Here is a 25,483-nt window from a genome sequence, read left to right as displayed (position 1 = left end):
GTTGCTGTCATCAGATTGTTCAATTTGTCTTTCGTATTTGCGTTTTGACAATTAGCCAAGGAATACAGTTAAGAGAAATAAATGCCCTCAGTTCTGTTTGAGATGTTGGACCAGCAAAAACACTAGCGGACTATTTACTGTGTGAAGCAAAGAGAAAGAAGAAAGGTGCCTCTGTCACTAAAATGCAAATTTTTGTTCTACGTTCTTTCTCTCTGTAAGTTTACCATGACCACAGTAAAAACAGTCTTAAATATCAAAACGATGTCTTAGAGTAGTGGTGTGGGAGTAATAGTGGTAATCCCTGAAACCAAATTAAACGCTAAACTGCACGCTGAAGAAATTATTTACTTTGTATTTACTTTTTTTATATTGTAGGCTTACTGCTCTTTCTGTGTACAACACTTCTCTGGTTATTTTATTTTGCATTGTCATCACGTGTGATAGGGAAGGCATTTTGGTTTCTCCCTGCTTCACACACTAACTGCTTTTCTGTTGTTTGTTTTAGATTTTTTTTTTCTTTGTATGTGAAATGCACACAAGAAATATTTAGTCTTGTAATTATTTAAAGTTACAGTCTGTCCTTGTTCTGCTCTGATGCCCCCATGCCACCCTCTCTTCCAAGCCCCAAGGCCCCCAGCCCTGGCAAACAATACTGCTTTTACACTAAGCTCGTTATCTGATTATGCAATAAATACTTTCACATTTTTTCTAGGAATTATCCCACTAAAATGCTGCATTACTGTGTAAGTTGGCTTTAGTATATGTAAAATGCTCACTTTCAGACTTTGAAAAGAAGAATTTGGTGGCTCTTTGAAGCTGTGGTTTGCAGCCTTCCTCCTGTGTATCTCAAGTTGATGAATTCTTTATCACTTTTCCAGGGTCATGGACTTTTATAATTCCATTGAAGCTGTCCGTCCTCTGAAAGAATTATGAGTACTTAAAGTGATACAGATGTCAAATGCGATGGATTACCAGCTTTAGCATTTGATACATAACCGGTGCTGGGAGAAAAACAGAGACTGCCTCTAAACCTTGTTCTTTAAGTAGGCTATGTGAACAATAAGACTGTGTTAATGTATTATTTAAAGGTTTTCTCCTTTACATTCCATTTTCCTCTCTGATTTTTGTCTTGTAGTGTTGTCCCCCAGACCACAGTAATACTGAACAACGACCGCAGAATTCAATTGTAGCCAAGATGGTCGGGCAGGAAGAGCCATTGAGCAAGCCGGATTCTCTGGACAATATCCTTAGCAAGTTAGTATCATAGGTTGGAAAAGACCTCCAAGATCATCAAGTCCAACCATTAACCTATCCCTGCCAAGTCTTGTGGATGAGGTGGTTGTAGAGAGTGATAAGGTCTCCTCTGAGCTTCCTTTTCTCTAGGCTAAATAACTCCATTTCCCTCTACTGCTCTTCGTAGGGAGGAGTTATGGGAATTCTCTCCCTTCACTCCCTCCTTTGACAGATCAGTAGCAGTCTGCAGCAATTCCAAGGGAAATGAGGAATGTTTTAAGCAATGGTGTGGTGGAAATAGAATAAATTCAGGTTCTGATTGATGCATCCCGCTGACAGTGCTGCCTGGGGACCCCGTATCAGCAGTAAAGATACAGAGCAATGCTTCACTGTTGATGTGCAGAGAACATTTTGGAGGATCTGGGATTAGTTCAGTGTTAGTTGAGAGCTGACAACTGAAAGAGTGCCTATAGCTACATATTTTTTTACATGGACGCATAATCACTTGAGGATGTGCCAATATCCTGTTTCTAACCAACTGAATAAAGAATGCACAGCAGCTGAGTGAGGCTTGTTAAATTTTGCACTATCTAAAGGAAATTTTAAAGTAAGTGGAACTGGAGATCCTGGTTAGACAATTTTCTTAAATAATATGTTTGTTTTAACTATTGGATTAACTTTTGCACACGGGGCTGGGACAATTTGCATCAATTTGCATCAATTTCTATTGATGGTGCACCTAAACTTTTTTTTTCTTTATTTCCTTCAATTTTATTTTTTTGGATAGGCCATAGTTATAAACAGGAGAAGGCTTGCTAAAGGAATACTCTTTTATAATACAATTAATTTTGTCAGATAGTGTTTTTAATTCCCTTATAATGATTTCTTTCCTGATCAAGGATTATGTTTTCCCGAAGTCTCATACTTTTTTTTCCATAGTGGCTGTTCCTGGACGTAGGCAGAACACAATAGTGGTGAAAGTCCCAGGGCATGATGACAGTCACAATGAAGATGGAGAGAGTGGCTCTGAGGCCAGTGACTCAGTTTCCAACAGTGGACAATTAGGAAGCCAAAGTATCGGGAACAATGTGACCCTTATTACACTGAACTCTGAAGGTATGCTTATCTAAGTATAAGGCTACTTGAGCAAAGTCATGTGGTGGGGAACGAACTAAGATTCAACTGGGAGCTTCAGAGATTGCATCACAAATCCAACCTTGCGTGGGTAGGCAGTACAACAAGCATTAGATAGGACTGACTAATAAACTGAATTTATATATATATATATATATATATATATATATATTTATACCAGCTTTATAAGCAAATAGTTAATTAAAATCACTTGTAAAATTAAAATAAGTTTGCCTCACTATAGCAGCGTAGCTTTGTATTTTAAAGCCTTCTAATTAAGACATGCAGCCTTGTAGGATTTCCTAACACCATGTCGTTACAGAAAAACAAATGCCTTCTCTGGGAAATAGTACTACTAGTCCATCTGCTCCTGTAACTTGTAATACAGTCTACTCTTATAATTCTTATTAATGTAAAGCAGTTTTTTAGCAACTGTAAACAATTTTATAAGGAAATTCATATGAATACTCAACAGGATAGTGTGTAGTATCTCTTCTTTCTGAAACTTCTACTTTAGGACTTTGGACACAGAAATCACTTTTAGTGAAATCTAAAAAATTTAGATTAGCCTTATAAAGATATTTCCTTATATGTGGTTGGAAATACTGAAATGAATGTTACTGTATGTTTCAGTCACAAACAAGATGGGATAAGAGACGCTGAATTTTAGATGAAAAGAACTTATGATAAATTGTTTTACAATTAATTTGAACATATCACATGAAGAAATTTATTCTGTGCTTTCTGCAATCAGATGGATTTAGTCTAAATTATCTGCTTCATAGGCTTAGGGAATAGTTGGAAGTTCTCTGTGGTCAAGTTTTGATCGATGTCTGATAACTGGGAAATCCTAAAATGTTCATTTTTACAAGCTGTCTTTTAGTTACCTATTTTCTCCCAAATTGGTGAAACCAGTGTGGGGAAGGTGTGAGTTGTACTGGTCAAGTGGAAGCAGCAGTCAGAAGACATTACTAGCAATATTTTTGGTTCTTTGACCCTCTTTGTTTTGTCTATTTTATCTAACTATTCCTTGCATTGTTCCTGAGTTTGTGGAACTAATTCAGAACACTCTGGTTATAGGAGCTGGCTGCAGAGGCATGCTCACTGAGATCTTTGGAAATAGTTGTTGCTTTCTGTGCTTGAGTGCCAGTAATGGGACCAGTAAAAGCACATTATATTTCTTTGGAGGAGGCAGAGAGAAGGATGAATAAGTAGGTTTTCAAATTTTTTATTTTTATTTTTGCTGCTTTAATGTGACTGATAGGGGAGGATGAATAGCACAAAATATAAATGATGAAAATTATTATGGTGCAGATACTGCTCAAGGTAATGCAAATTATTATCCTCTATTATTTTAATGGAAATTGAAGTAAGATTTATCAAGATTTTTGTTTCCTGGAATGTACTTAGTGAAATTTTAATGAAATCTGATGGATTTCTGAGAGAAATCTGATATTCACAGCAACATCGGAATATGCTGTATTTGTAACTCTATAAAGCATATGTATAGCTCAGTATTTATAGCAGAACTGTTCTTTAAGGTTTATTTTGTAACTTAAAGCTGTGTGAGGTTGAAAACCGTATGCTTCTAGAGAGGAAAATACTTTGCAACTTTCACGTGGATAATCATACTTTAACACTGCCTGTGTTGACTTAGATTTAAAATAAGGAAGATTGAGGAATGTTCAAGTAATTTTATTCAGCAAATGAATATCCCAAGTGGAAACTGAGTATACTTGGTACCTTCATGCCTGAATGTCAGGGCTTCTTATATGAAATGTACTCTTTGTGGAGTCTGTTAATATTTCATACAGCTCTGCGTCAGCTATGTCAGGAGCAAAGTTTCTAACATTAGGAGGGTATTTGTTTTATAATGCCCTTTTTGACTTGGTTGTTTGGCACAGATTTGCACAGACAAAATGTGATGTTAGCGTTTTATACGATTGTTGTATATGTAAATTTTGCAGAAACAGCTATACCATTAAAGTCTTCAGATCTGATTTTTCTTCAGACCTTTAGAACAGTCATCCATTAGAAACCTCTCTGAGATTGATGAATGCTTTGAGAAATCAGATTAGTAATCCCCCACACTTACCTCTTCTTGCCCTCGTGAAGAGGAGAGAGGACTGCTTGCACAGAAGGAATGCTAAGCAAACTAGCCTGCAGTATGTCACAAATTAAATTATTAATAAAGGAACGTGATGAAGAATAATAGGTCTGTTGTGCAGACTTGTTTTCCTTCAGCAGTAAAAGGCAAAACGTTACAGCACCCATCAGTTTGCTTTCATTGTCTGGGAAAGAATTCTGAATGCCTTTGGGTTGCTCAAAGGAATCTCAATTGGTCCTAAAATACGAGGGATGAGAATGGCGTACTTCAGCCCTTTTCTCAGTACGAATCCCACTTGTTGTCTTGTGTCTAGAAAGCAAACGAAGCTAGATTTGTAGAGTGTCTTTAGCTGACCTTGAACGTGGCATTAACCTGTGGGTATTTTCAGAATTTAGTTAATAGATTTATATAAATGCATCATTTGCTCTCTGCTGGCTGTTTTCAAAAAGCATTTAATCTCGTTTGGTAGTTTAGAAAATCTTATTTTTCAGGAATAGAAAGGCAATATAACTATTAATACAGTTTGTTTAATTAATAAAATGCATGGGGGCCCAATTCTTGGTGTTGTTCCCATGTTTCGTAGAAGTCTTTTGTGTAATAGCCATTTTCTAAATACATGAACATCTCGGCTTTAGCATAATGTTTTCTGGAGGAAAAAATAAAACCAAATATGAGTTACAGCATGACACATCAAACTTCTAAAACAAAATACTTTACTGTGGCAAGTATCTTCTAACAACTTGGACAGAGGTTGGCTTTCTGAAAGACTTCGTAGATGAAAACAATGTAATAGCGAAAACGATCATTTTCATTCTATGTTTCCTGAGGTACTGTAGGGTTTTTCTTCAATCTGGAGGAAACCTGTTTTAAAAATTCATGGAAGTTTTCTTGTTCGTTGTCCTAACTTTTTGTTCCCAGCATGGATTAAACATCTTTCTCGTTAAATGGAATAAGAAACAAACATGTATCACTAAGAATTGTTTCAAGGAACTGTCAACAACTGATGGATGTGTATTTTGGCTCTTTTTGAAAGTGCAGTGAATTTTGACATGAATATGTTTTCACTGTAGTTTTGATACAGCTTATTCCCAGTTTAAACAAAGTTGTGCTCTTTGTATCTTGAGTTTTCTAATTAGGCTTAAAACAATGAGCAACTGATTAATGAAGAACATTTAGAAACATCATCATTTGGGCTTTGTGGTCTCTGCGCATGCTGTTTTGTAATCAGCTGTTGTAGATCTTAAGGAACTGTTTTAAAAAAACAAACGTGTTTGTCTATTTGTGTTTATAATCATTTAGTTGTGTGTGTAAATAGTTTATCCATCTGTTTTCCTGTGATTGGAATGGAGGTGATGGCTTCTCAGGCAGGCCAAAGTGTGGTGACTTAGGCCAGAGGCACCCTCCATTTTACTATGAATTATGAAAAGTGAAAATAGAGGAAGTGATTTCATTAAGTTCATTGATGAAGGTTTGGAGTGGGAGGAGCCATTAACTTTTATACACTAAACATGCTGACTTTTTTTTGAATGCTTGGATGGGAATTTGTCATGTGATTTAATGATGTGGTGACACTATTTCCTATTTGCCTCTTCAGTTTTCAGATGTTTACTTCCTTCATAATGAGGGTGGTAAATAGAAGGGAAAGTTCAAAGTGTTCGTTACTTTGAGAGAAGACTATTTTTCTGTGCTTTCTAGAATTCTTGTGCATTTATAAAGGTCTGTAGAGACTCTGGATTGGATTTCACCAACCTAAATGCTACAACTGATATTCCGTGTTCTTACACAGAACTTATGTTGTGAATAGATTCTTTAGGTCTTCATATTTCTTGAAGGTATCAGTACTGGGTGATTATGTGTAAGTAGAGGCCTCAGGTATAGTCCTCTCTTCATGAAAACTTGGTTCCAATACTGTTGCGTTCTTCTGGATTTTTGTCTTCTACCGCAGAAACTAATACCAAGAAGAACATTAGATCCACAGTAGTTTTAAATTACAGAAGTTTTAAACCTCTGATATTAAGTACCTATATTATTTTCTGATTTTAATGAATTTCTAGTACTGGTATATGGCAGTAATCCTGTCAAGGGTTGGTTTTCAGATGACTAAGCTATAACCTGGCAGCCATGGTGCACTTTCATACTCACCACAAATCTGTTAAAAAATATTCTGACATTCTCAAATATATTTATCTGAAGTTTTTAAACTGCAGACTGTTAACATTAGGTGAAGAAAAGCAAGATTGAGTAAGTATGAGCAGTAAGCTTTGTAAAGAATGGAGAGTAGAATTTTCAAATGATCAACACTCAAATGGAACCTTTCATGTTCTTTAATAGGTAACATCTGAGGTGGAAATAAGTTGCTTTTCCAAAGTTCTGGTTACCTCCCATCTTACTTACCGTACGGCCTCCTCTCTGGCCTTATATTCAGAAAGCTGTTACAAATATGATTTTCCAAACTTGTCATTTTAACCCCGACATCATCTTGCATCCTGTGCCGCTCCGTGGCACTCTAGTTATGAAGGAGGGCCTTGTTTTGGCCATCTCCCAGTCACAGTGTAGGGTTACTCTCACTTGCTCAATTGTAGATGACGGACTGTTCTCACAATGTTCTTAGAAAGACTTTGTTTTTCTTCACTTCTCTTCCTTAGGAGGAGCTCATTATAGCTATATATGCATTACTGTCCACAGTAGTTATTCGTAACATTGCCTTTTCCCCATGGTATTTTACAGAAACTTAGCAAGGGGTAAGGTATCGCTGTACTGTTACCTCTCTTTTGTTGGTGCCTACCATCTGATTGTTACCCATGCACCTCTGTAATCTACGCATTACTCTGGGTTATAAAATTTCAGGGTTGTGTTTTTTTTTTTTAAACTTCATAGTACCTTCCACAACAATTGTTTGTGATTTAAGAGTATTGTGCACTTGGATTTATAGGAAACAGTCAAAGTGTGGGTCATTGCTTACTTGTGATTTCTCATTTGAACTGCATGGTATTCATACGTAAAAGATCACACTTAGCAGTTTGTGAAGAGCTCTTTCTGATGACTCTTGAGCTTGTGCTAAATAGTAGTTTTGCTATTTTACTAAATCTGTGCAAACAGCAGAAAGCAAAGAATGATAATGTCCAAAAGTATTTACTATTTTCTCAATAAATTAGTTTTGTGGTGGTTGGATGGTTTTCTGTTTCCTCTGAAGGTTTTGAATTTTATTTGGCTAACATTGCAAGAACTTACTCTTCAAAATTTCCCATTAGAATACTGGTATAAACAGAAATTGTATTTTTTCGTAATTTTTTTTTTTGCAGTTTATGTACAGAAAAAATGGTAACTTAAACAGCTGTTTCAGTCTAGCAACAAAGCTCAAATGTTAAATACTTCTGATAATAAGCTATCTGAAGGCACTGATTATTCTATACTTGCACACCTGTCCTCCAGGGATTAGGATGAGAGCATTATTTTGGTTAGTGCTATATATTGCTTCAAGATATAAGGGTTTCAAGGTATAGGAATATTATAATAGTATTTTTCTTTTACGTATTCAGAGTATGGTAACATTTTAAAATATCTGGTCTGTGACCTACTTACAGACAAGGGGAGGCATCTGTTGCTGAAACATCAATTCGCATTGTTATCCTTTTAAATCTGTTTCTTTGACAATAGAGTTACTGTCCTATTTTAATATGAAAGAAAGTAGGACCTCTCATCTTTGTAGCATAAGAATGCCCCATTCAGCATTACTATGCTGCCTTAAAAGCAAATCTTACTTGAAATGTCTAAGCTAAAGCCAAGACTTTGAAATTACTAAGAAAGAAACATACTGTCCTTAGCATGTGAAACACACTGTCCAAGTATGTAAAAAGCTCTTAAGCAGCTCCTTGAAAGCTGTTTTTAACTGATATAAATAAAACATCAAGATCCATTCATTTAGCATTTGGTTCAGTGAACTTTGCACGTGGTAAACGGACATAAGATGTTTGGCACCATATGTGATAGTTTTGTATCATATCTGCTTTCTTGACATTCTTCTAGTGCATTTTAAGACCATCCAAAAAATTAGAAGTAGAATGTAAACACATTTTTGGAAAGGGAAGACTGGTCTACACAGTGTGCTAATTAAAGGATGAGTATTTTTTTTCCAAAGAAAATGGTTTAGTCACAATCTGTCTCTTCAACTTTGCATGTGAAACGTTATTTTACAATAGTTATTTTACAATAGTAGTGTTAAATAGAGCTCGCATGTTTCCAAGTGTGATTCCAAACAGCTACTTTTAAGTGGCCAAGACTAATCAGTCTATGGGATTTTCAGTTCACTGTTAAGATCAAATCCTGTATTTATATTATCACTTGCAGCACTTCTGCTCTTCCTGCTGGGCTCCTTATGACCAGATACAGACAATGGGAATGAGTTTTCAGAGCAAACATGTAACACCTTAAAACAATATTATATATTGCTGGTGTGAAGACACTGATCAGATCTTAAGAACTTCAGTGACTTTCTAAAGCCAAAGAAAACTATAGAAATTGAATTGCTTTGATTTTTAGGATTGTTGGGAGCAACCACATGAATCGTGGTTTCTTTCAGGTGTCTCTCTTGGTGATGTTTGGCATTAACACTCTGGTCCCCTGTGTGAAGTTAAATATAGCAAAGAGGCAACGAACAAAGTGGGGAAACTAAATTAGATATGATTTGCTGACATGAAACGCTTTCTCTAAGTGTTTAAAACCAACTTCTAAAATCCATGGATTTAAATTTCCTCAATTTTATCCCATTTTTTTTTAGCTGATCATTTTAAATGACAGCTGATCACATAGTCCGTACTTTCTACTTCTGTTAAATAAATTCTCTGGCCTTCCATGAGCTATACAGTAAGTTTATCTCGTAATTCTGTCTCAGATTTAACCATATACTAAAATTGAGGCCTTGTTTTTAACAAACGAGTAATTTCACTGATGTTAGGCTGAGGCTTCTGTGCACACCATAGCACTTGCTGAGACAGCATGCTTTGGTATTACATGCACAGGCATGTGCTTCCTTGCTGTGTGTTGTGTATCAAAGAAAACAGAAGAAAACATGAGTGCAGGATATATTTTCAGACTCTGTCATGGCATAGCATACCACTCCTCCAACCAGAACGGTTAGAGGCTAACTGGCACTGTGTCTCTGTTAACCAAACCCTTTGTGCCATGTGTGAGATTCTTCCGGCTAAATTTTTCTTATGTTTCCATTATGAAAAGTTGGGTGAAGAACTCCAGTTTTATACCTGGGCTTTCAGATGTAACACGGTTGCATGTGTTGCACCCTGCTTATTGCCACAGCCCAGTGTCTCAGCTGCTCTTTGTGCTGAGATTTTGGTGAGCGTAGCTTTAAAGTTAGCTCTTTTACCTTTTTTTAGTACAAGCTATAAGTCACAGAGGTAGATTTGGATGTTACCATATAGCATGATTGTCACTCTATTGCCTAAACCTGCTTTTAACTAACGATCATTAGTTAATAAAGTCTGTGCTCTGTATTCTCTCAGTTAATCACTACCCATGAACTCTTGCAGGGGCAAATGACTCAATCTAATTGACAAAAGTTTATTTAAAAAGATGCTGTGTCTTCTGCACATCAGCCAAAATATTACTTAATTTCTCTAGAAACGGGTTTATTTTTGTTTTGAGGTTGTCATTTTTTCTGCCTTTCTACTGCAGCAGAGTCATTTTTTCTCTGCTACAAATGCGAGGCTTGCACCCGCCTTGCTAGTAAAATAAACACAGCTACGCCGAAGAATGGAACGTGTTAATTCAAATATTTATGTGGGCAGGTGTTTTATTTTGTCTTTCTTTGTTTTAAAGGAATGATTGACAACACCTAGTGAGAGAGCGGAGCCTAGCTTTGCTTCTTGTCTTACCACTAGTGCTCCTGTGTCGGACTAGGGGAACGTGTCCCAGTGGAAAGACGTGAGTAACAGTGAAGGGTCTGCCACCTCCTGACATGGGAAAACACACATAAAGCAAGCCCGAAATCCACAGTGACTCTTGTCTGGCTATTGTTCTTTGGACATAGGGTTTTGATACTAACCTTAAAGCTCCCTTGTACTGTTTCCGTAATGGTGCTTGTTTGCGTAGCAGCCCCAGCCTCCTCCCTCTCATCTCCTCGCAAGTGCTTGCTGAAACTACGGGAATGGTCAGCTGTGTTGTGAGATAAAAGAAATGGACTTAATACAGTAAAAAAAAATAATAATTGAAAATGGCATTGAAAAGCAAACTAGTCTGGATTCGGCAGAACGGAGATAAAGGCAAATTTTCAGATCTTGGAAAAACAGTGAAAAGGAGTTAGAAACTTAGATTGTCTGTCATTGAAATGAATTTCTGAGTACGGAGAGCAAATCAGATAGAAATATCAGGACTTTTAACACTTGAAGTAGAAACGATCAAGAGCCACTTCTTGGATGGTACAATATGTGGCATACAGAAATGCGAGGTACCTTTCCTCATAGCACATAGGCACAAAGTGTAGCTCCTTTCCAGCGTGCATCTTGAATGCCGGAGTTTAAGTGGGGTAACGAGGCCATTAGGAAAATAAGTGGAAGAAAAATGCTGCAGGGCAAAACAAAAAGGGGTATGTTTATACTGGTGTGCAGATGAACGTGTGCATTTATGCTTGATGATTTTAAGAAAAATGTATTATTTGACTGTATTCTTCCTCCCCAGCTCTTCATATGTTATTTGCCTTTTGGTAGTCTCTAAAGAGTAGAAGCAGCTGTAGTGCTGTGTGTGGTTGTACAGTGCCTTGTGGAGTCCTGACTCGGTATCTGACCCTTACAGTGCATGTACTAAATAACCTGACTCATCTAGATTCTATCTGGATATTTAATATAATGCCTGGTAATTCACTTAAAGAACCATGGCAGTAAACATAAAAGGAGGTTTGAGTGCTATAAGCTTCAAATGGCATCGCTTTAATCAATAGTGTTTTTATATACTAAATAATTGCTCAGAGCGAACTTCCATCAAACTCCATGTCTTTTTGTCTCTTTCCCTATTCAGTCTCTCTTCTCCTGTACCACTCCGCTTGTTCAGAGTGGTTCTGCCTCCCTCATAACTGGCACTGTACTTCCTCTTCTCATTTTTGGTGTCAATCTCATCATACTTGTATGCCAAGTGCCAGATGTGTTGACAGCTTGGTATGAATAATAATTTCGTATATGATAAAGAGTGTTTTAGCTTTTGTGCCCTCAGGTAGCTGCAGTGAGACAGCAGAACCATGTTTAACTTTACATGCAAGTTCCACTAGTTTAAAAAAAAAAAAAAAGATTGTAAAGCGATCTGAATCTCAGCTTTTAAGGCTTGGGCGATGGTTACTTATATATTTGTATATGCAACCTAAAATGTATGTGAAGGAGGGAGGTGGGGAAAAGACTGCACATACATATATAGTAGTCAGAATTTTTGTTAGGTTACCACGCTCTTCTGAATCATCAGTCTCTCATTACCATCAGCATTTTGCTATTGTTTCACAAGTCAGTTTGACAGAAAGAATTTCATTTAGAAGACTGCACTCTAACATAGGAAAATGAGTTACATGACATTCAAACTGGTTTAGTTTGGGCTGAATCGAAGAGTTGGAGTAAACAATGAGTAGATATGTGTAAAGAACACTGGTAATTTCACACAAGCTTTTTTTTTTTTTTTTTTTTTTAAAGATAACTTGTATTTCTGCTGCAGGATGTAGAGGCAAAAAGGAGCATTCAGTTGAGGCTTTTGAAGCAGGATTGAAATACAGGAGAGAATTTCATGTGGAGCCTGTATTCGTAGGTCCGAATAACAAGATAGTGTCTTTTTTTCCAGGCTGCTAGCAAAAAAAAAGGATGGTTGCATGTGGTAAAAACAGTATGTCTGGACTTGGCGCCAGTAAAAAAATACAACAGAACAAAAAAAAACCAACTGATTATTTAGCAAAATCTTTGGTTCATGTAGGTTGATAGCATTCGTTAAACAGGATTGCAATGAAAGGTGTTCCGTAAGTATTAGTAACTTATAACTAATAGTAAGTGCGTGAATTGGTAAGGTAGTAAGATTTTGATGGCAAGTACAATCTTTTATGCAGGCTTCCCAGTTTTATTTATTTTTTTTTTTTGGAAAAACTTTCACTTCTATCCAGTGACATCTTTGCTTGCCAGCTCTGTCCAAATTTTTATCAAACGGTCAATTTGTCTTCAGGAGCAGAATGTTATTTTCCCTGATAATGTTAACCAGACTTGTGGTGAGGCCAGACACAGTGCATTCAAAACAAATCGTAATTAATGGGAACCACCTTGTTCTTCAGATGGCACCTGGTACTGTGAACAGAAAACCACTAGTGTGCCCTATCACATAGTTGAGAATAAAAAGGGTGGTGCAAGTTTTTATTTATATATATATATATATATATATATATATATATACACGCACACATATATATAAAAGTGCAAGTGTATAAAAATATATCCAGAACAGCATTAAGTTCTGATTTCAACAGAAAAAAAGTTTGAGGGACTAGCTGCTACATGTATCAGTGATAAATATTTTTCTTACACATTATTGCAGCTGACAATCTGTTATTTTCAATGATACGTCGGTATTGCATAATCCAACATTTGCTTCCTACTGTCAGTATTCATTGCAATAAACTTGCATCCGACATGTGGTATGACTCCACCTGAAGGTCATGTTGAAAAAGTGTTCTTTGTGTTCGAGTTGCTTTTATGTTATATTTTACTGCATATTTTTGGCTTGTAGTCTAGTACAATGTAGGCTGCTTAACCTATACCTGCTCTTGGAAACAAAGATGCTGATTGCTTGGGCGTCCTGTTCAATATGAAAAGGGCTCATCTGTTGGAATTGTGTCACTTCTAAGTGACTAGAAAGGTTATGGAAAATGGGAACTTGTGACATTGTATATACCATAAAACTCCACTTTAAAGGCATTTCATGAAAGATAAATAATGGAATTGAATGTGTTCTTTTTTCTTTTCACATTTTTACCATTCTGAAAGTAGTGAAATGGCAAGAAAATTCTATAAAGCTCTGGTGTGGAAGGACTGAGCGACTCCCAAGTCGGGAAGTTTTGTGTTTTACTCCACAAAGAGCAAATGTAGAAATCAATCCAAATGGTCTGTGTCAGTGAACACTGAAATAGTGTACTGGATGTTGTTCTTCCCAGTTCCTATTAGCAGTGTCAAGATTTGTACTGGAAATTCTGTTTTTATTTGGAATAAGCGTATCATTCTATGTTGTGTGTTGCATTCTGCACTCCATTAGTGATGGATTATCTTTATGAGCTCTATTCTAGTTCCTGGTTAGTCTTGAATCCACTGACTTTTGGCATTACCACCAAAGATTAATAAAAGTTTATTTCTCTAAAAATAAATAGATTCCCCCCCGCCCCAAACTGAGTCACTGGGGCAAACTCAAAAATCTTCTGGAGAGATATATATAGATAAGTGTGTATGTGTGTACACCCAGAGAGAAGTGTAGTTCTGGCAGTGAGTAAAAATTAAATATATTGTGCTGCTAATGATCTCATCGTTGACTAGAAGGAAAAATGCACTTGGGAGATGACTAGTGATTGATTCATTATCTTTATGCTGGGACTGTTCCATGGTAAGTTGTGTGTTTTGGAAATAATATAGACTACTGGCCAGTAAATTTAAATGAAAAACAAAATCGTGATTGGGATCTCTGGCTACGTTTTGAATGATTGCTTTTGCTTAAAATACTCTTTTTGTAAGTGATCAAAAAAATTACTGCTCGCCATTGATTGTAACTTCTTAAATTTATAATCTCGGTTAATCTGACTTCTATCTGATGCTTTTGGGGAGAAATGTGGTTCAAAAGCTGCTAGCTTGTTGAAATTAGCTATACTTTGAGAATGTTATGGGGTTACGGTAATCTTCGGGTTTAGGAGATGACTAACTTGTTAAAGAATGAGAACATTGTGAATACAATGTGCTCTTTAGCTGTTAGCTTCTAATATCAGACACTTTAAAAAGATACCTGAGAGTGAGTTAGACATTGGGACTAATTGCACCAGTTCTTTCTGTAGGCCAGAATGTTAATGGCAATTGCTTTTGGTCACTGTTGATGTGGATTTAAGAATAACTTTTTACTCACAGCTAATCTTGTGAGCCTATCAGTCATTGTAGATTTGAAAGAAGCTTGTGGTGACTACGAAGAAAATTGAAAGAGCTCATGATAAATTAAGAAATGTTGACTGTAACTTGAACTTGACTGTTTCATTCTGTGCCACAATTAGAATTTCCACAATCTCTGTTCTAGAGGATTACCCCAACGGGACATGGCTCGGAGATGAAAACAATCCTGAGATGCGGGTCCGTTGCCCCATCACCCCTGCTGACATGCTGCACATCAGCACGAACTGCCGCACAGCCGAGAAGATGGCACTGACGTTGCTTGATTATCTCTTCCATCGGAAATTCAGGCCATCTCCAACCTTTCGGGCCAGGGAAGCATGGGAAGAAGCAGCTTGATCCTCTCATGATTTACGGAATTCGCTGTGAGTATAATACTGAAACTTCTGAGTTTATTCTGCATAGGTAAGACAAACTGTTGGCTACTTGCAGTTATCCTACGATTTGTGAGAATGGGATATGTATTGTTGTTGCTGTTGCCAAACAGATGTTTTTTAGCTTTTATTTATGAGGAGTCCTAATGGACTGCTTTATTTTAGCTTGTTGTGGGCCAGAAATTCCTCGATCTTGAAATCTGAATTCAGATTTATTTGCAACTACCAGCTGCAAGCACACCAAGTGTAGCAAATAATCTAGCTGACAAATATTGCTTTGGCTAAAGTGGAACAGGTCTTAAAAGAAAAACAAACAAACAAAAACAATTATATTATTTTTAAATATTGCTAAAGTATTCCAAATAATATGGTCCTGCATCTCAGTTTCTTTAATTTGTGTATTATTTCAGAAGACTTGCTGACATTGAGATGGAGGAAATTTGCAGTCTCTTCTAAAGGAGAGATTAAGTATCATAGTCCTGCGGATTCATAACAACGTTAGCACACAGTGCTAATTGATAGTGCATATTGATTGCACACAGTGCTAATGTAGTTCCAGTGTGCTTGAGTTTTTTGCTTATTAAAGCTATTATGCAGTAATGAACAGATATTACTTATATTGCAGATGCAATTCTTGGCAATTTGAAAGGAATTAAATGTGTTTTGCATATAGAATATAGTAGGCATAGCCCCTAGTGAGGAGTGAAGAAGAATCTGGATGTATGCATCTCGCTCTGATACGGTGGTTTCTAGTAGGGGATTACTCAGTGAATACATTAATGAGGACAGCCAAGTCTCTTCCCTGTGCTGTGGTGTAAATATTTCACACCAAAGGAGGTAGGCGAAGGCCTCTCAGACATCCAAGTATCTGACACAAATCTTCAGCCCGTGTGATACCTTTATTATGCGTGCTGCGTAGAGGAAACAGAACTGGAAATGTTAGCGTAGAATTGAGAGTGTCTAAAAATGACCAACATTACTACTTGAACTAGATTATGCCAGTAAATCTTGTTCTTTACAGTCACATCTTATGTAGGTCACCAATGGATTAGTAGAGAGGGAATAATTTGTTATACTGAAGTGTTTTGTATGCAATTGCCAATTTGAAATGCCAATTAAGGCTTAAGAACATAGCCAGAGAGCTTATTTTGATTGGTGTTTGAAGAATCTGATGCTTTGTTTTTATGCTTCTGTTAGGGCAGTGTGTTTGATAGTTACATGGAAGAATATTTGATGATGCTACTGCTCTGCTTTCTTTACGCTGAACTGAGCTGAAGAAGTAGAGTCCTATTGCCCTGTTTTCATTTCTGGTGGTTTGCTGACTGTCTCGGGGAAACTAACGGGCAGTAAGCAATGCAGTTTGTTGCATTAGGCCAGTTTTTGTCTTTACATACCTGCAGCAGAAGACCAGGCTGTAGTAATGTATGTGTGTTATGTTATCACTCCGAGTAATTCAGTTAAAATGACACTTGGTTGCAGAAGCCTTGGTAGGAATTTGCTGCCATGCAAGTGAGCGTACGGATGCCTCGTAACCCTCAAGGATGAGGTTCTGGCCGTGGTCAGTTCAGTGGCAGAACTCCGGTTGAGTTCAGCTGTGCCACGATTTCATCCTTAACATTTGTCAGACAGGTAGTGAGAGGAGCCCTGCCATGTTGTGTCCGCTTTGCTTTATCGGTCCCCAGACCATCTGGTTTTTACTGGTGATCGTTCTCCCATAAATTGTACCAAAACCCAAGTGCAGCACTAGAATGGGAACTAAATTATGTTGTTATCCTAACAATGGGGTTTCCTTTTGCACTGAGCAGTCATACTTTGCATTATTTTAAAGTTAAATAAATTTAACTTAGTTGCATCAAAGTAGCAATTTATTATAAGCTGAAATGAAAATCTAATGTCATCAGCCTTGCCTTTGCCAATCATAGCTAGCAAAGCACAAACCAATGTAAAGGATTTTTTTTCTTTTGTTTCAGGTTTCTTTAAGTTTGTCAGTGGAAAGGTATTTGTTCTTTTTCTAGAACGAAAACACCAACCAAATCTATATTTAATAGAAATATTTTGAATAATATGCACAAGCTAAGAGAATGAAGAGATGTATGTTTATGAAAAATCCTTGATGTACTGCGTAGGGTTTACCGCAGCAGAGATGAAAGTTTATCTTTTGAAGTAGAAGTTTTCATTTGTGGTATAAATTTGCTTGTGGGGTGGTAGTGGTATTGAAAGATTTTAAGCAAGAAACCAAAATGACTTAAACACACTATATGTCATTAAGTAGCTCATTATTTCAGCCTTACTAAAAATATAGACATTTTCTGGTGAAATATAAGAACATCAGCAGTTTTAATTTTCATTGTGTAGGAGAAAATACAGATTTAGCCCTTTTGAGATTTTATAGCAATCTCCACAGATGAGTTTGAAAAAAAACCCAAACTATCACTAGTCGTTATTTTTAAAATATAAATAATAAATGAAAAGAAAATATTAGTTATTCCCTGTGTAACTTTGCTGTTAGCGCATCATTCTGTGAAGGGCCTCTTGCATCTGCATTTATTTATTTTGCAGACTCTCCCTCATCATTTTAACATATTTGTCAGTTTTGGCCAAATTCGACAAGAGGAGAGAAGCTCGGTATCTAGAAATTAAATGCAAAATGAGTGATTGGGTGGAGGAAAGAGAGATACATTCAGCAATCATGTTAAGGAAAGCTGTGCCCATGGTTCCATTGTGTTATTGGGCACCAGAGATCCTCTGTTGGCTCCATACTCTCTGTTGCTCAGGGAACTATTTATACATATTGAAATAACTCTCATGTTAGGGACATGATCTTTTTTTTTAAATGGAAGGAAAAAAAAAAAAAGACTCATACCCACAAAGGAGAGGGCACTGTGGTAAAGGACGGAAAGATGTATGAGGAGTGTTATAGCCAAGTTAGTACTATTCTGCTGAGTTTTCCTGTCTGCTTCCAGGACTGCTTTGTAGAGTGAATTTTGCAGACTTCAGTTCATGAGTTAACATTTATTTCATCCAGAATAAACCCCTGTTATTGAAATAGCATAGGACAAAAGTATTATCTGAAAACATCTCATGACAAAGTCTCATTTTTAATTACAAAGTAAATGATGCATATTCTGTTTCATGTGGCACATGACTTTAATTTTTTCAAATACATTTAAAATCATAGAATATAAAGAAATTGCTAAACGGAAGCTTGTTATTTCTGTTGTGTTGTAATATTGCTTCCAGTAAAGACGGTACCATTTTCTATTTCACTAACTGAAAGAGATGTTAATACACTTTGACAGAAGAATGAAATACAGCTCCGTCCTCTTCAGAAAGCTGTTCAAATAGAGTTAAGCACTATGTTGCTTTACGAAATTCATTGACACAATACTGCTTAAGATGGAGAGGCAGACCACCCACATTTGTTTAATAGGAAACACATTTGAGTCCTGCTTGATTGTGTGGAGTATGCCGCTTAAATCAGCGTATGTATATTTTTATATATATATATATATATATATATATATATATATCCATGCACATAACCCAAACATAATGCACGTTGGGTCAGTTTAAGCAACTTGTAACTTGTCACGTAAAAATCCTCTGATTGCAGTAATTCACTACTGTTTCAGCTTCTCATTTGCTTTAATGAAGATTTTGATCTTAATAACAGTGCAGGGTAAAGAACAATATACCACACTTCTGTTCCATCTTCTATAAGCATCTTCATGCTTTTAAGTATTGGAGGAAAGGTAATAAATTGCAACTCAAAGACAAGCTGTTAGCTCTAATATTTCTCACCAGTTGATCTGTTTTATGAGATACTGCAGACTTCTGTCATTATATTGAATGTTTTATATAAATAAACATTGCAGTTACTGAAAGTGTATACTATAAATACAGAATGTCTTTAGTATTTTCTTTTTTAAATTTTTTTCCACTTAAAAAATGCCTTTTGCATTGCTGTATTTTTTCTAAATTATGCCCATTCTTTTATCCCCCCTTTAGTCCTTCGTAATCTCTATATACTTGTTTTGCCCTCTGTCTTCCTTTGATTACATGTTTATAATTCTGGCTTCACATGTGTCTGACTTCTGAATATTGTACTAGTTGCTACCTGCCAGAATATATAGCATATATACAGTGGCTTAAAATGCTGTTGTGTGTTGCTGCGACAGAGATAGCCACAAGCCTTGGTTATCAGCAGTCGTTGACAACCGCTCGATCTTGGACTCCGTCAGGAGGCAGCTGGAGAACTTCAAGAAAATTTCAAACTTTTAAAAAATTGGCGTTTTGTCCTATCTATAATATTTTATCAGCACTAGAAACTGATGTTTTTTTTTTTTTAACTTGGATGGTTGTGACTACATAGCTAATTGTACTTTCAATCGATCTCCTTTGACAGAGCAGCTAACTCAAGAATCCGTCATGCTCTGAATTCCCTGGAGATTGGGGGTAAGAGGAATGGGTTAGTGGTAGTACTCAAGCTAGTAATTTGCTGAGGATTGCTGATGTTTTCTGTTTAACCCCATGCCTCTGTTTCTTCATTATATAGCACATTAATCTTCCAAGTTATAGTATTCTGAAGAGAAGTTGTGTGGTTTGTATCCACATGGATGAGCTAATCCTGTGGTCCCTGGAAATACCTTTTGCCAACATTTTCTTCTCCTAGTAATAAATACCGTGGACTGCAGCAGTCTGGAAATATAAATTCGCTTCAGCCTGTTCCTTTGAGGACTGTGGTGTTATTAGATGCTATAGTGCATTTCTCAACTGCCAGATCATGGCTTAGAGGTAGGACAAACTTCATTTTACAGTTCAAAGGGTTGAATATATGCAAACAAGGATTTGCCCAAATCTGCAGCATCATGCCTGTGGCAAATGGGGAAGCTGAAGCATGGTTCTCCTGAGCTAAGCACTATTCAAAACCTCTACTCTGATCCTCACCAAGTGGACAGTATCCATCTGACATTTTGGAAAGGCTGTCTTATGGCTCATTCTGAATTGCGTGATAGTGGTGGCTGTGTTATGGTGAGAACTTAGGAAGAGAGGAGGAGGAGTTTGCAGAGGTGTTGAACTACCTCATACCTCAAGCAGAGAGCAAGAAGCAGAGTATGAGAGTTCAGCACATCTTTAAATGAGAAGAAGTGAAAGAAAACAGTTCTGTTATGCTTTTCTTATATCCAAAAAGCATTATTTTTTGTACAGGACCCTTAGGATAGGCCTTGATGCAGCAGTGCCGCTTTTTGCAAACGCATTGTCTTCCTGAGAGCTGCAAAAGTCTGGCTTCAGTTCCAAATAGCTGCTGCTTTGTGAATCAATTAAATGCTGCCACATGGAGGGAAGTGATAACCTCGTTTGAGGCTAGGCAAGAAGATAATATGAGAACCCATTGAGTTTATCTCGGCACCGCAGTTCTCATAAATGGCATCAATGCTGGTACTTGCTTACTGACTTTATGTAAGCACTATAATTTAATGCTGGCTGTTGTTTTCTTCTTTCCTGGGTACTTATGTAGATTTCGATTACTTTCCTGGCCAGTTACTTTTTAATAAACTTAAGTAAAGGTGGCAATTTTGGGGAAAAAGAAATAAATTGTTGGCAGGGTGTTTTCTCTCTCCCTCTCACACTTGTCTTGTTGTTCTTGCATTATAAAAGCAATGAATTTAATTTTCCATTCTTGAACGTAAGCAGCTGCTTAGTCTGTCAGTTGCAACTGTGACTGCATAGAACTTGATTGTGTGTGATGTGCTGTCAAGCATTTGTGAGTTCATAGGCTCTAGAGAAAGAAGAAAACTAACATTAGGTCACTTGGACCATCTCTTTATGGCCGAAGCATGATTGTTCCATCCTGTCAATGCTTTTCCACTTTGGCCAGACTCATTTAAAGTACGTGCTGAAGTGCCCTGCTCCTTACTTCTTGAGAGGCAGCTAAAAACATTCAGATCAGTCTATGAACATAAAAACTTTCCTCAGTCATTTTAAATCTTGATTCAGGAGGGTGTACTGTAAAAAGAGCCAAACTGTGTAATTAGTAAGAAAGATGTGCCCAATGTGAAAGTTCCCCTATAAATATGGTAATTTAGTCAAATGAGAGCTGTGCTTTTCCTAATGAAAATCAAGGGAGTTTATGTGGAATTCAAAAGGCGTTATAGATTCATAATAAAAATCCTCAAACCCTGATGTCAGCAAACGGTGTTGGACCATTTGTAGTTAGCATCGAGTGTGATGTCCAGGGATCTTCCTTACCACCACTGTGGATCCATCCCAGCTATGAAGCTACAAGTGAAAAGGAAGAGTCTTCACATCGCAGTTGTACTAATCACTGTTAGCTTTGGACTAATTTCTCCACACTGGAACTCCTCCATGGTTACAACTGTCTGCAGGACAGTTCGGCAGCGTGCAGTGGTGGTGTCCCTTCGGGTCTGATTCAGAAGGATGCGGAGTTTCTTTATTCTCCCTGCCTGTACTGGAGGCTGTTGGTTACCCGCTACCACTTGGGCTCAGTCTCCGCATAAATAAAATACCCTAATGAACTTTCAGTGAGCTCCAGACAAGAAATAGTTTCTTTACTATTGAAGGCCTATAAATGACAAAAGTGAACTTTTATGGTGTGGTTTTAGAAGATGCGAAGAGTCTAAGAAAGTATTTGATCCCTGACATTTTGAGAGGAAAAGCAGCTCAGCCACCAAACGCAGATTGATCAGTGCAAGAATAATGTACATTCGTCTGGAAAGCTCATTGCCCGCGTTCAAGGAGAGCGTGATTTCACAAAGGCTCGTAAACGGAATGCCAGAAGGTTGCATAGCTTTTCCTTTCCTGCCTTGAACTCTCTTTTCTTCATTTCATAAGGGTTAAAAAGTGAAGTGGGGAGATGCCTCAAGCCGACTGCAAGTAAAATGTAAATAAATTCCCGCAGCGTTCAGGTTTCTGTGGTGCCAGGCCTTTCCAAACCCACAAGCTCCTTCGGAAGGGGAGAAATTTCGTTGTTGATTCATAAGTGAGTTTTTCTTGCGGCACGTGTGGTGGCGTTTGCCATCCAGATGGGATCCTGAGGCACTGCGGAGAGGGCTTATGTAACGGGATGTCTCGGGAAGGGGGATTTTAAAGCAACAACCCTCCTTTTTCCCTTGGTTTTGCCGTGGGTTCTCTCAGACTATACTGTGCTGCTGTGTAAAAGATAAACAGCTGTTTAATAAATTTCTCCTTAACTTTGTGTGGATATCAAAAATGACCCGACGTGTGATTGTTGGCAGTGGCTCCTCAACATCAGAAACATTTATTTCGATGAAGCATTATTACTTCAAATTGGGTGATTCCATTTGTTTTCAGCATCAGCCTTGATTTCAAGCAGTAAGTTGATCCCTTGGCAATAAACACATCATTTACCTGGGTGCGTTCCGTTCCAAACCCAAATGGTGGCTGATAAACCCTACAGGAGTGGTTCTCCCCAAGAGCGAGTAAAAGAAAAAGTAAGATCTTTGCTTGCTCCGTCTGATCATAAATGAATGCTCTGAGATTTGGAACGTGCAAAACTAGAAGGTAAATTCTTTTGAACTCTCAAAAGCACAGTATCCCATATGTGCATTTTTAACATGCGGAAGGAAGGTAATAGTCATCGTCAGGCTTTTTATTTGGAAGGAGATTGTTAGTGGCAGGGTAATTGAACAAGTGTTGGCGTCTTCAAGGTCCTAATCTTTATGAAAAGCCATTTCAGATGAAAATGCTTGTGTAGTCTATATGGAATGCTGCCATTGCAATTTTTAGCTGTACAGCTATAGATATATGAAGTATGCGATTTCAGTTTCATACTGGGACCCAAATGTTGCATGAATATATATATTTTGGGAGGAAATGAAACATAGATCTTCTGTCTTTTTCAAGGTATTTTGTTTATTTGCTCTGTCTTTGGATTTGCAAAATCTTTTTCAGAGCAAGAAATGTGTTTTCTTTTAAAAATGAGAAAAAAATAGAAGTGAATGTCATTTATCTATTATCACACTGGAGTACCTTCTATGCAACTTGTGAGCTGTAGCAAGTCTGTAGTAGATAACAAAGATTGTTCTATTCTCAGAGTATAGACCCTCTGATTTGGTCTAGAATTATTTTCTTTTTCTTATGGAGTTTGTTAATTCGTTTATGGAGTTATAAGCACTTCATATTCTTGATAATTGCACTAGTTATTAAATGGTTGCATCAATACAGCTGTTAATATTCTGTCACCATCAGAGAAACGTAATCAAAAAATCCCTATGGGAATGCCTTATGGCCACCACTGTAACACACCGCATGGAAATCGCTTCAATAGAAGTGTGCAACCAGGAACATCAAAAATGCTCGGTTCCTGCAGTGATTAATTCCCTCCCTTCCATTTCACAGCAGATCTCTGGTTCTGCAGTCCTGCTAACCTTTTGTAGCACTTGGCGCAGGCTGCAGGGGAATCAGGGATTGAGCAAACATACACAGGCATGGATAAAAACGCTGCTGTCTCTTGCCAGAGTGGTAAGTTTGATGCTCCACTAGATGGCATTATTCCCATGCTTATGGCAAAGAGGCTTATTTTGAAGAGTCAAAATAAAACAGGTTCTGCAATTGGTAAAATAAATAGAAATAGACTGGTTGGTTTTGCAGGAAGGTGAAAGGTGTCCGATTGTAGGACCTCTTCCGTTTTAGAAAAGGAATTGGTGGAATTTGGAGATGTTAGATGCTTAAAAAATAGGTATTTTTGTTCTTGAAACTTCTGATAGGGAATACAGACCTGGATGGTTCTTTTCAATTTGTTAAACAAAGGGCATTCAAAACAATTTTTAATTTCATGTTTCCACTGATTCTGAAATTCATTAAAAAAAAGTACTCAGCTAAATATTCTAAACAAATATTAATGAAATATTCTGATAAATTAACTTTTAATAAATTAAAATTAACTGTTAACTATTTTGATAATTAGATGTTAGTAGGTAACATTCAGGCTTATATTAGTTATTAGTTCTTTTGAGGAACACAGTGCATTGAATTATGAGCCAGAGCTGCACGTTAGCGTCAAGAAGGTACTTCCTTTTTTCATGTAAGATTCAGGTTTCAAAATGCTCTAAGTTTTCTTAAAATATTTTATCTGCATTTTTACAGAGTAAGAACAGAGAACGAAATCTCACGCCTTTTGGGTTGTACTGATTAAATAAAAAAGCAAACAAAAACCACCTAAAAAAAGCAAACAAAAACTACCTATCTGTATGTTGAAGACCATGTATTTTACTGAAGCAGAAAGACCTGTAGCAAGCACTTGCAAAAGGTCTCTTGTCTGCAGAAGGCCTTTGATCTGGTATCCTTGAGAGAAATGCAAAAATTAAATGTGGTTTCAGCTCTGTCTGCATCCAACAAGTCGTCACATCTGCAGCTCCAGATTGATGGAGAAAAGTTATAATGATCGAGGCAGTGAACGGTCCACTTTCACTTTAATCTGTTATTTGAGACACCAGCCTCTATGTACAAACACTTCTTACACTGTTTGGTAGTTATTTAAACAAGTTGATTTCTGAAATGTTTCTTCAAATGTGATAGACTAATTTGACACTACTTCTGAAAACTTTCTTGCCTGTTCTTCCAAATGGTTTAGTGTCCTAGTTGCACAGAATTGTAATCAGTAGATTGTCTAAACACTGTAGGTAGTGTTTTATAAATAGTTGCTGATTGTAATTTAACAATTCCTCTCTCTTTCTCTAATGGTGGTACATTAAAATGCACCCTTTTGATCCCAGAATGTATTCCTACCTGCCAGATATTTAATTTGAACTTGGCTTTGTTTTAGCAGCTGAGATGAGAAAAGCTCATTTTTTATTATCAAAAACTCATAAGTTGTTAGTTTTCCTGAAATAACTAAAACATGCTGCTTCCACTTATACTAGAAATATTATATATATATATATATATATAAATATATATAAATAATATATATATATATAAATAAAATATATTTATCCTAAAAGGCACTGGATCCCATTGCTTGAGGCAGTTGGTCCGATACTGTTTGGGGTATTGGTAATTGTAAGACCTGTGTTACTGTGGTTTTGGGGAGTGGGAAGGGGACGCTGTTAGGCTGATGTCAGTTCAGCCTACAGAGCTTTGTATTGTAGTCCCGCTTCTATTCCAGTTATCTTGTAAAAGCTACGGAAATACAATACTTAGAATCTGGTTCCTTAATGGGCTGACATATATATTTATATAACCCCACATCGCGATGGCATCTGGAAGCCAGCAGAATTGTGCTGAGCAATACACTCCTCCAAAGACCGTATATTTCGGTGTCCCTAATGTTAGTCCTTATTCCCTAAATTGTATAATCACATGCTTACATTTCAAACCAGTGACTTCACTGAGACTTTTTACATCTGGAGTGTTTACCTTGAACATGCCTGCTCTTTAAATTATATCCTTAATGGTATTTAGGAATGTCCTTACTTTCTTACCAT

At 37.0% G+C, this 25,483-nt stretch overlaps 1 protein-coding gene across 1 annotated transcript in view; it reads left to right on the top strand.

Annotated features, from left to right (window-relative positions):
* The window catches only part of LOC121076880 (BTG3 associated nuclear protein), a 147,190-nt gene that overhangs the window by 33,232 nt on the left and 88,475 nt on the right, over nt 1–25,483 (top strand). Inside the window, 6 exon segments of the mRNA XM_040571514.1 lie at nt 1,136–1,170; nt 1,173–1,258; nt 2,151–2,349; nt 14,771–14,920; nt 14,923–14,952; nt 14,955–15,008. Of these exon segments, the coding sequence (XP_040427448.1) occupies nt 1,136–1,170; nt 1,173–1,258; nt 2,151–2,349; nt 14,771–14,920; nt 14,923–14,952; nt 14,955–15,008 (554 nt within the window).

This window comes from Cygnus olor, chromosome 12 (assembly GCF_009769625.2).
Source record: "Cygnus olor isolate bCygOlo1 chromosome 12, bCygOlo1.pri.v2, whole genome shotgun sequence".
Classification (NCBI taxonomy): Eukaryota; Metazoa; Chordata; class Aves; order Anseriformes; family Anatidae; genus Cygnus; species Cygnus olor.
This window is presented reverse-complemented; position numbering and strand designations above follow the sequence as displayed.